Source organism: Eupeodes corollae, chromosome 1 (assembly GCF_945859685.1).
Source record: "Eupeodes corollae chromosome 1, idEupCoro1.1, whole genome shotgun sequence".
NCBI classification, from domain to species: Eukaryota; Metazoa; Arthropoda; class Insecta; order Diptera; family Syrphidae; genus Eupeodes; species Eupeodes corollae.
Genome location: NC_079147.1, coordinates 260849463 through 260859671, shown reverse-complemented (window position 1 = coordinate 260859671; position 10209 = coordinate 260849463). Strand labels below are relative to the sequence as shown.

The window sequence follows — 10209 nt, the reverse complement described above, 5'->3', positions numbered from 1 at the left end:
TAAGTTTGACAGGGATGCCAAAACTAGACATTGCTCAATAGAGCTCTTCCCTATAGATGCTGTCATACGCGGCTTTAAAATCGATAAAGAGATGGTGGGTATCGATTTAAAGCTCCTGGGTTTTTTCCAAGTTCTGCCGTAGTGTGAATATTTGGTCGATAGTGGACTTTCCTGGTCTGAAGCCACACTGATAAGGACCAATCAGGTTGTTGACGAATGGCTTCAGACGTTCACATAATACGGCAGAGAGGATCTTATACGCAATGTTAAGGAGACTGATGCCTCTGTAGTTGGCGCAGTTTAGAGGGTCTCCTTTCTTATGTATCGGGCACACTATGCTGAGATTCCACTCATCGGGCATGCTTTCTTCCGACCAAATTTTGCAGATGAGTTGGTGCATGCTCCCTACCAAGTCATCGCCTGCTGCTTTGAATAGTTCGGCGGTGATGCCGTCAGCTCCAGCAGCTTTGTTTGACTTAAGTTTAGATATAGCTATCTTCACTTCGTCAAGGTCGGGTAGGCGGAATTGTTGATCTGCGTCGCCGAGGTTGAGTGGTTCTATCTCCCTTACAGCGGAGTTCGGTTCGTCATCGCCGTTATATAATTTGGAGAAGTGATCTTTCCATATTCTCAGCATCGACTGTGGTTCTACTACGATGTTCCCTTGATCGTCTTTACAGGCTTCGGTTCGTGGCTGGTACCCTTGGGAGGTTTTTTTTACCTTTTGGTAAAACTTACGAACCTCATTCCTGTTGTGACATCCCTCTATCTCCTCGATCGCGCGCTTCTCATGCTCTCTTTTTTTCCGTCTAAGAAGCTGGTGTTCCTCTCCCCTCTTCTGCTCGTAGAGCTCGCGAGCAGCTCTAGTCCTTTTGTGCAGCGCCGTTTTGTATGCCTCTTGTTTCGCTGCGTGAGCTTGCCGGCATTCGTCGTCAAACCAGGGGTTTCGCTGTGGTGGCCGTGTGAAACCTAGCACTTCAGAGGCGGCATCTCTGATGGCTGCAAGGCAATGTTGCCACTGGTTTTCAACGCTTAATGCAGGAAGCATAGGACTCCTTAGGAGGTTATTAGAGACTCGATCGGATAAGGACATGGCAGTCTCCTGCGATTGTAGCCGTCTAACGTCGAATCTTCTCACAGTACTTCCTTGTTTTGGCTTGGATCGGGATATCCGTAGCCGTACCTTGGCTACAACGAGGTAGTGGTCCGAGTCAATGTTGGCCTCTCGGAATGTTCGGATATCCTGGATACTGGAGAAGTGTCGTGCGTCGATCGCAATGTGGTCAATCTGGTTGACGGTTGATTGATCAGGAGATTTCCATGTCCCCATGTGGATATTGAGATGCGTGAACTGCGTACTAGCTACCAGAACGTCTCGCCCCGCAGCGAAATCGACCAGCCTGAATCCGTTGTCGGAGGTCGTGTCGTGCCGGCTGTATCTCCCGATTATGCCACCAAAGATGTCTTCTCTTCCTAGCTTGGCATTAAAATGTCCTTAGACAATTTTAATGTCATAGCCAGGGCACTGCTCATATGTCTTGTCCAAGAGCTCGAAGAATATGTCTTTGGTGTCTTCATCTTTCTCCTCCGTTGGGGCATGCGCACATATTAGGCTTATGTTGGCGAATTTAGCCTTGATGCGGATTGTCGTGATGCGCTCCCTCACAACAAATCCACACCCAAATAGACGCTGTCTTTGTTCTCGGTAGCAGTCACCGTAGTAGATATCGCAGTCTTTTAGTTTGTGTTTACCCGGTCCATCCCATCGCACTTCTTGGATGGCTGTAATATCTGCCTTGCAGCAGTTTAGGGCTTCCGCTAATTGTTCGGCTGCACGTGGTCTGTTAAGGGACCTAACATTCCACGTACATATCCGAAGTTCGTTGTCCTTATTTCGTTTGCGTGGGTTGTTAACAGTGAATCCGTCTGTATCCGAGGCTTGTTGTTGCTTCGAAACTATGATGTTTTTACGTGGCCAGGAAGTCACCCCGACGGCACAACCCCCAACCTGGAGGGCCAGATCCTTAGTATAACTCCAAGGAAGGGGAGCCGGATGAACCGCTCCTTATAGGCCTGGGCTCCAAATATGTCGAAGCCCTAAAGGTGTTCACTAAGTAGTTCGACCTTACTGGAACTGTAGACACCACCGTTGATTCCATCTCGGGAATTCCTCCGCTGCCGTCTGGATAAGGAGAGGTGCCTTAGTGGAAACACCTCTCCCCCCCTCTCTCGTTTGCTGCCCCCAACAACTTTCCACTGGGGTTGGAACCCAATCTCCAGTTGAGGTACTAGGCACCCGATGTTCACCGCGGGGAGGTGAGAGTAGGAGTTGATAGACAGAGTTGGGTTTTGAGAAAAACCTGTGGACGCTTGTGTCCTCTTGAATGCACATGTCTACTATTTGAACATCTAAACACTTAGCAGTGGTTTTTTAAATTTTTACGCCAATGTTTGATTTTTCATATTTATTAAGAATCAAAAGGGTTTATAAATTTTTTTAAAATAAAGATGGTTGTTTGATTTATTCATATAAGACCTAAAACAATCCATTCAAACTTTTACGGTCAAGTGGTGTTTTTGTGGAAAATAACGTCATATTTACCTTCGAACAATTTTTAGAGTACTTCTACCATCAGAACTTTAATTGGTCAACCAACTTTGTGTTTTGAGAAAGCCAAGCACTTGAACTTGTTTGGAAACAATTTGTTGAGAAAATCATAATATCCAATAATGGATTTCAATAATCTTCGTCAGCTTTAACCTTCTCATATAAACATACGTGATACACATCAACTTTTCTAGAAATGAAATTATTATAATCTTTAACCTAGACATACCTTTGTACATAATTGTTTAGATATCTATGCAGATCGATTTAGTTTTATATTCTTGCACAACATAATCTTAAACACTTTTCGATAGCTTATAGGTAAGACATAGAACAGGACGTAGGTAGATTTGATTTTTAAAAATTAATTATTAATTGAGTGCGATAAGAATTTATTTCTAATGCAAATTTAGTTAACTGAAACAATATAAATCAAATTTCATGATGCATGCAATAGAAATAAGTGATAAGGAGGATTCCAAAAATAATAATTATAATTCTTTTATTTAAATATGACAAAGTTTATCGCTGGCAAATTTGAACAAAGAAAAAATGTGCAATGTACGATTCTTTCGAAGACCATATAAAAAGCCATGTTTTTCTAGAATACAACAGAGTTGAACTTGGGATTCGACGAAGTGCATAGGTATCTTGAAACATTTTAACAATGAAATTAGCCGTTTTCATCGTTGCCTGTATGGCCGCGTTAGTGGCCGTTCAGTCAGCCAGCATTTCCTTCCATGGAAAAATTGGTAAGACGATTTTAAAGTTGCATAAAAGTTCTTTGTCCAAGAGTAAAGTTTTCTCTTTTAGCTGACCAGACCATGTTGCACAAGCAAAAGTTCATCCTTGAGATTTTGCTTCGTGTTGATCACGATCTCTTAATTGAAGAATGGATCAAAATGGGAGGAAAATTGATTAACGACAAGGCTCACTACGAGGTAAGGAAATATTTTAAGCCCAGATTCCTTGCTCATTATTCAACCGTTTCTTAATCTCGTTTCAGAAATACGATGAATTGATGATGAAGTTCTACCAATCCTACAAGGTTGGTGGACTCTTGCCCAAGGGAGAGTTCTTCAGTGTCATGCAACGCATCCACATGCTCCAAGCCCACGGACTTTTCAACTTCTTCTACTACGCCAAGGACTTCGAGACATTCGTCCAGAATGTCGCATGGGCCCGTATGAATGTTAACGAAGGTATGTTCGTCTACTGCCTCAGCATGGCTGTCATTCACCGTCCCGACATGCAAGGAATAATCCTTCCCCAGATCTACGAAATCTTCCCAAGCATGTTCCTTAACGGCAAATACGTTATGGCTGCTGAGAAATTCGACTTCGATGCATTCAACAGGAAAATTATGCTCGAAAAGGAATTGGCAACCATTTACGATCAAGACCACAGTATGTCCAAGCTGATGAACGACCAATTCTACATGAGGGACTGGAAGACTTACCAATGGTGGAACCTTATGGGTCTCGGCGATGGTATTCAAGTGGAGAAGAAATGCATGCTCCGTGATGGTATCCCAGCTCTGAAGCAAAACAGCTTGTTGAACTCCATCAACAGCAACCTGAAGATGATGTACATGCCTGTCGACTACACTCGTGATATCGAGATTTTGAACGAAGACTCCAAGATGAGCTACTTCACCGAGGATATTGGCTTGAACGCATTCTTCTACTACATGAACCTCGATTACTCAAAAATGTTGTCTGGCAAGGAATTCAAACTGGAAAATGACCGTCGCGGTGAATTGTTCATCTTCAACATCCAACAGTTGTTGGCTCGTTACTACGCTGAACGTTTGTCCAACGGACTTGGTGACTTCAACACCCTTTCATACTACGGAATGATCAAGACCGGTTACAACCCACAAATGATCTACCACAACGGAAACGGATTCACCACCAGGAAGAACTACTACGAACTGGAAACCTCCCAAAACATTAATTTGCTAAAGAAGATCATGAACGTCGAACGCAGAATCGATGACATCATTGACTCAGGAAAGTATGTTCTGATGGACGGTACCATTGTTGACCTTAGCCAGCCTGAAGCCATTGAACAAATCGGCAACTTGATGCAAGGAAACGTTGATGTTTTGGACAAACACGTCTTGGGCCACTGGTGGATGTTGACCTCGATGTACTTGAGCGGTGAAAACGCCGACAATTTGTTGATCAAGCCAAATGTACTCATGAACTACGAGACAATGCTCCGTGATCCAGTTTCATTCAAACTGTTCAAGATCATCGCAAACAAATTCTACATGTTCAAGAACAAGCTGCCATCATACACTCGCCAAGAAGTACTCCTTCCCGGTGTTAAGATCCAAGATGTTGAGGTTAGCAAACTGATGACCTACTTCGACTTGATGGACATGGACATCAGCACTCTGTTGAACGACAAAATGGTCTTCCAAGATGGCAAATACGTTTGGGACAAGGCTCTAATGGCCCGTCAAATGCGTCTCAACCACGAAGTATTCGACATGAAATTGAAGGTTTCTTCCGACAAGATGCAAAAGGCTGTTGTTCGTATCTTCTTGGGACCCGAATTCGACCAATTCGGCAGGATGATGATCATGAGTGAGAACCGTCAGAACTACATGCAACTCGATGAATTCCTTGTCGATTTGAATGCTGGTGAGAACCTCATCGAACGCAGCTCAAACGATTTCGAATGGACTGCCAGCGATCCACTTTCATACTCTGAAATTTACAACTACTTGATGACGTGCTACGACGGCAAACACCAATTGAACATGAACATTTCCGAATCACACTCGTTGTTCCCAGACCGTTTGATCTTGCCCCGTGGATGGATTAGTGGTATGCCAATGCAGATGTTCTTCATGATCAGTCCTTACAACGCTAAGCACGAACAGTACTCAAAATACGACCCATCATACATGTCTGGAGTTGGTTCGGGAGTGCGACGCATCGACAACATGCCTTTGGGATATCCTTTGGACAGGAAGATCGAGAAGTTCGAGGAATTCCTTGTTCCAAACATGTACTTGAAGAATGTCAAGATCTACCACTTGGACAAATTGAACAAATACTTCCCAAAGAAATACTCAAACTTTGGAAAATTCGACTACAACTATTAATTTTAAGAAATGCCTCGTAAGATATAAACGAAAAGTTGTTGAATTGTTTAAGAATAAAGTGATTCCAAAACAAAAAACTTATATTGAACTTTTTTAATTCAGGGACTTTAAATCGCTCGCAGAGATTAAACAAGTTGATAAAAACTATTTGAATAATGAACTGTTTTGTGTTTTATTGTATAATTAAATTCTCAACAACAAAGCATACTTTCATGGTTATAGTATTCGCTTTAATTAGTGCCAAAGGTTATCTTATGATCAATTTGTTAGAGTAATAACTGATAAGCACCTTGAATAGTTCGAAACATCTGTAGTTAGTGTAATGACTAATGACTAATAATGTTTCTAAATGGAAAACTACGTCACTATCGAGGGAAGCATTCTTATGGTTTGAAAAAAATATAGAACCAGAATTGGGAATGACTTAACTTGTATTATTTCATTACCGCGTCTAGTGATAACACAAATCATTTCAGTTTAGTATAAAGATTACAATATTGATGATCGAGAGTGTTTTTATTTATGAGTTATTTTTTTTAGTTTTAGCTAAGTTTGGAGACAAAAGTTTGATTTAACTGAAAAAAACACTTAAAACTTCATTGAAAAACTAAAAAGTTTAAGGTATGTAATGTATGCTTTATTTTAGAATAAGTATAAAATAAGTATTGAAGAAAACTCAAGGCATCAAGAATCAAGATCATTTACCTTTTCACTCAAAAATCAAAACGCATCGAGCATGTTCCAAGAATCTTCTATCCAATATGAGTTCTTAGAACGTCACACAAATAAAAGGCAGTGAATTGAGCAGGTGGTCTAAGTTGCATTCTGAAGGGACATCCAGTTGACAGCTAAACAAACGCAAAACAGATCCGCCATTTTGTCCATTTTAATAGCGTTTAAATGGAATACAGCTTTGAAAAGATTTAGGAAAAATTTATCGCTATTCTAGAGACTTACTGAGCTAAGAAGTTGATTTTTCTTATTTTAAACGAATTAACTATCTTACTAAGCATTATTATTTTAATAAAGTGAAAACTACAAAATGGCTATATAACTTCTGAGTTTCTGACACTTCAAATAAATATGTCGTTTTCCGAATTTAGTTTTGTTTGGTTTTTTTTTCACATCTGTCACTACCAACGTGTTACATCGTTTTTAGTAAAAGAGAACTATTTTCTTTTTACTGTGAACGAATGATTCAAATTGAATACTAAATATTTAGAAAATGCTTAACCCTTAAAAATAATTTGCTTGACAAATGATTGCCAATATCTTTACTAATTTTTTGTATTGATAGTGTGTGTTCAGAAAATCTTGAACACTTAACTGTTATAATTTTCTTAGTTGTGCTCAGTTTTTTTACCCTCTCTGTTTAATTACTTTACTATGGACCTTATGAAACCTATTTTCGAATTTCTAAAAGCTCGAAGATTAAATGACTTACAAATTTTTTTTTTGGCTGCACCGAGAGTTCTGTTGCGGATTTTTTATTTAATTTTTTCATAATATCTGTCAAAATAAAATTAAATATTCCGTTTCAAAAGTAAAAATAGTCACATCATGAAACAAACAAATGCTAACTTTATAATGACAGATGGTAATGCCATTGACTATATGGAAAACGGAAACGGATGTTGTCAAATGTAGCTCAGTCGGCTAAAACAAGCAATCAAAAGGTTTTCGAGGGAGCAAAGAAGGTCAAGTTTATTAAGCGTTCAGCCCAAAAATAAACTAAATAAATCTAATTTTTCTGTCAGTACACCCAAAAGTATGTCCTATTTTTCTAACAACCAGAATGATCATTAGTAATGACCCGAAAATACGATTAAGAATTAAGGAACAGTTTATGGGACAAATTGATGAATTTTTAGTTTAAACTCGTCGACAATTCAAACAAGTGCTTCAGAGAAAAAAGTCTTTTAGTTTTTGCGCAAGTCAAAGTGACAATAGCATTATAATTTACCACATTCATTTACATTGGTCTTGTTGGTTTCTATCTTATCACTAACTTATCGAACTCTAAAGGAGTTTAAACAATTTATAAACCTCAATTTCTTGCAAATTGTAAAAAAAGTAGAAATAAAGCTTAAATAATCTTAAGGTTTCTTAAGCACCTTGCACATGAGCTACGAACTGCGAACTGTGGATGTTCGAATATTTTGATTTTTTTTTCCCATAAGCTTTGTTTCTATTCACAGACAGCGACGAATTGTCAATTTATAATTACCCTTTTCAACAAACAAAAGAAAAGTGGTATAATTTTGAAGTAAGTTGAGCGCGAACAATTTATTCGTTGCAGTGTGGAAGGTATGTGGAACGCGAATAGAGTTTGACAGTTCGGAGCAACCACACTGCAGTTCGTTACTACCAAATTGTTTTACAAAATTGTCTTCTTGTAGAGAACAAAATGCAAATTTTATTTTTGTAACATGAGTGTCAATTAGTTTCTTGTAATTTAAATGTGTTTTGTTTAAAATTGACTTTTGAAATGTGTAAAATCAAATTTGTTCGTCCATTCGTTGTTCGCCTTCATGTGCAACGCTATTTAGCTTGCTCATTGCCAAAATGAGAGACATTTCTGAAAACAAATAGTTGGTCACGAATTGCAATCTGATTGTAACTTGTAACGAATTGTCAAACTCAATTCACGTTCCACATACAATCCACACATCAACGAATAATACTATATGCATCTATATTTTGTAATAACACAAAAACAGAATGAAATGTCAAAATGGGCCAATCTTCGTTCATGCTTTGGTCGCTTTCATGGGAATAGTACTTAAATCTTCAATAATTGCCATTCGCGAATACAAAATGCATTTAAATATTACCTTAATAATTTAACTATCTTTTATGCTGTTAAGCACTCTTCACATGAGCACGACCAACTACCAACGAATGAACAAATATTCCTCTATTTTGACATTTCTTTCACATGAGAGTTTTTAATTCGTCGCGAATGAAGTTTGACTTTGCCAATTTTGTTTTGTGTTGTGCTATATTTGTTTAAAAAAAAAGTTATTGGTGTCCTTTTTATTAAACAAAACTAGAAAAGGATTTCATGTACATCCATTTAAAGCCAGTCGAAACACACGGAACACCATTTACCACCGAAACCAAAACAAGAATGATTTTTTTAGTAAGCGCGATTATTTTATTCGTTGCCAGTGTGGATAATGTGGAACGCGAATAAAGTTTGACAGTTCGTATCAACTACAGTTTTTTTCGCGACGAATAAATCTGTTTTCTTAAATTTATTAACATATGATATTGAAAAGTAAAAGTATGCATCATAAATCAAATAGAAACTATATTGTAATCGTTTTATTAAGAATTTGTGTTGAAATATGTCTTCAAACGTATATACATAAACTCACATTTTGTGATTCAGTCGTCGTTCGTTGGTCGCGCTCATGTGAATACTGCTTTATGTAGTTCCTGACGTAAACTACTTATGGATTTCTTAAAAAAAAAAAACGGTTTATTTATTAAAATGTTAAATACTTACAAGGATTATCATTGAAATTTAAAATTTCCCTAATAGGCTTTGAACACCAAGCCCAAAACCCAGTTTTCGCGAAATTATCGGTTTTGACCAATCTACATCGAAAACTTAAGTTTTCCCATACATTTTTGGTAAACCACAAGTTTTATATAAAACTTCTCGAAAACTAGTAGCAATTCAAAGTTAAACTAAACAAACAAACCTTTCGAAACATTCAGCGCTCAAACTAAAATCGTCCAGAATCTTCTCAACCCCGCCTAATAGTCGGACGACCACAATATATAGCGATTTTGAAGGCACATTTGGCCAACAGAAGCAGTAGTTATTTTATTTTCACAAATAACTTGAGAAGAACAAAACTTTTTACTCACAAATTTTTTCATCAATACAAAATTTGACAGCCGGTGTTAAACAAATTTAAATGTCAAATGAAAACGTGTAAATCTTCGGTGTGAACTATTTTCGGGTTTTCGAAAACTTTTTGCCGAAAACCCGGTTTTGAGTTTAGTGTGAAAAGCCTATAAAGTTAAAGTAAATTTGTTGGTAAAAAAAATATTTATTTATTTAAATCACTGATTCCAAGAAAATCGTGAACTGACACATGTGGGTTGGATTGGAAATGAACCACTATTTCAAAAGCTTGAAATACTTTCCAAATTTTGGCAGTTGAAATTGTTATTATTCTTAAAATGACAGTAGAAGCTCACTTTTCGAATTTAAAGATTTTGTTGAGAGTTTTTCGAAACTAGAGCCTACTCTTGGGTGCTAACTCAAGTCGGTATGTAGGTAATGCAGTTTCATAATGCAAACATAAATTACAGTTTGATTTTGGTTGTAACAGTTATATCAGGCGTCCGTTCCATTGCTCTAAAAATCTGTCATTTTTTTATTAAGTGAAAAGGACCGACAACTTCATATGAAAAAATTAAAGTACCAGAACTTGGGTCTGTTTTCAAAATTAAGAAGACACAATCA

The 10209-nt window shown here is 37.9% G+C and overlaps 1 protein-coding gene across 1 annotated transcript; it reads left to right on the top strand.

Moving 5' to 3' along the window:
- Nucleotides 1–3202: 3202 nt before the first annotated feature.
- LOC129942275 (larval serum protein 1 beta chain-like) lies at nt 3203–5807 on the top strand. The gene is made up of 3 exons (XM_056051139.1): nt 3203–3360; nt 3422–3549; nt 3615–5807. The coding sequence occupies exons 1-3, from the start codon at nt 3276–3278 to the stop codon at nt 5724–5726; spliced, it is 2325 nt and encodes a 774-aa protein (XP_055907114.1). The 5' UTR covers nt 3203–3275; the 3' UTR covers nt 5727–5807.
- The last annotated feature ends 4402 nt before the right edge of the window (nt 5808–10209 follow it).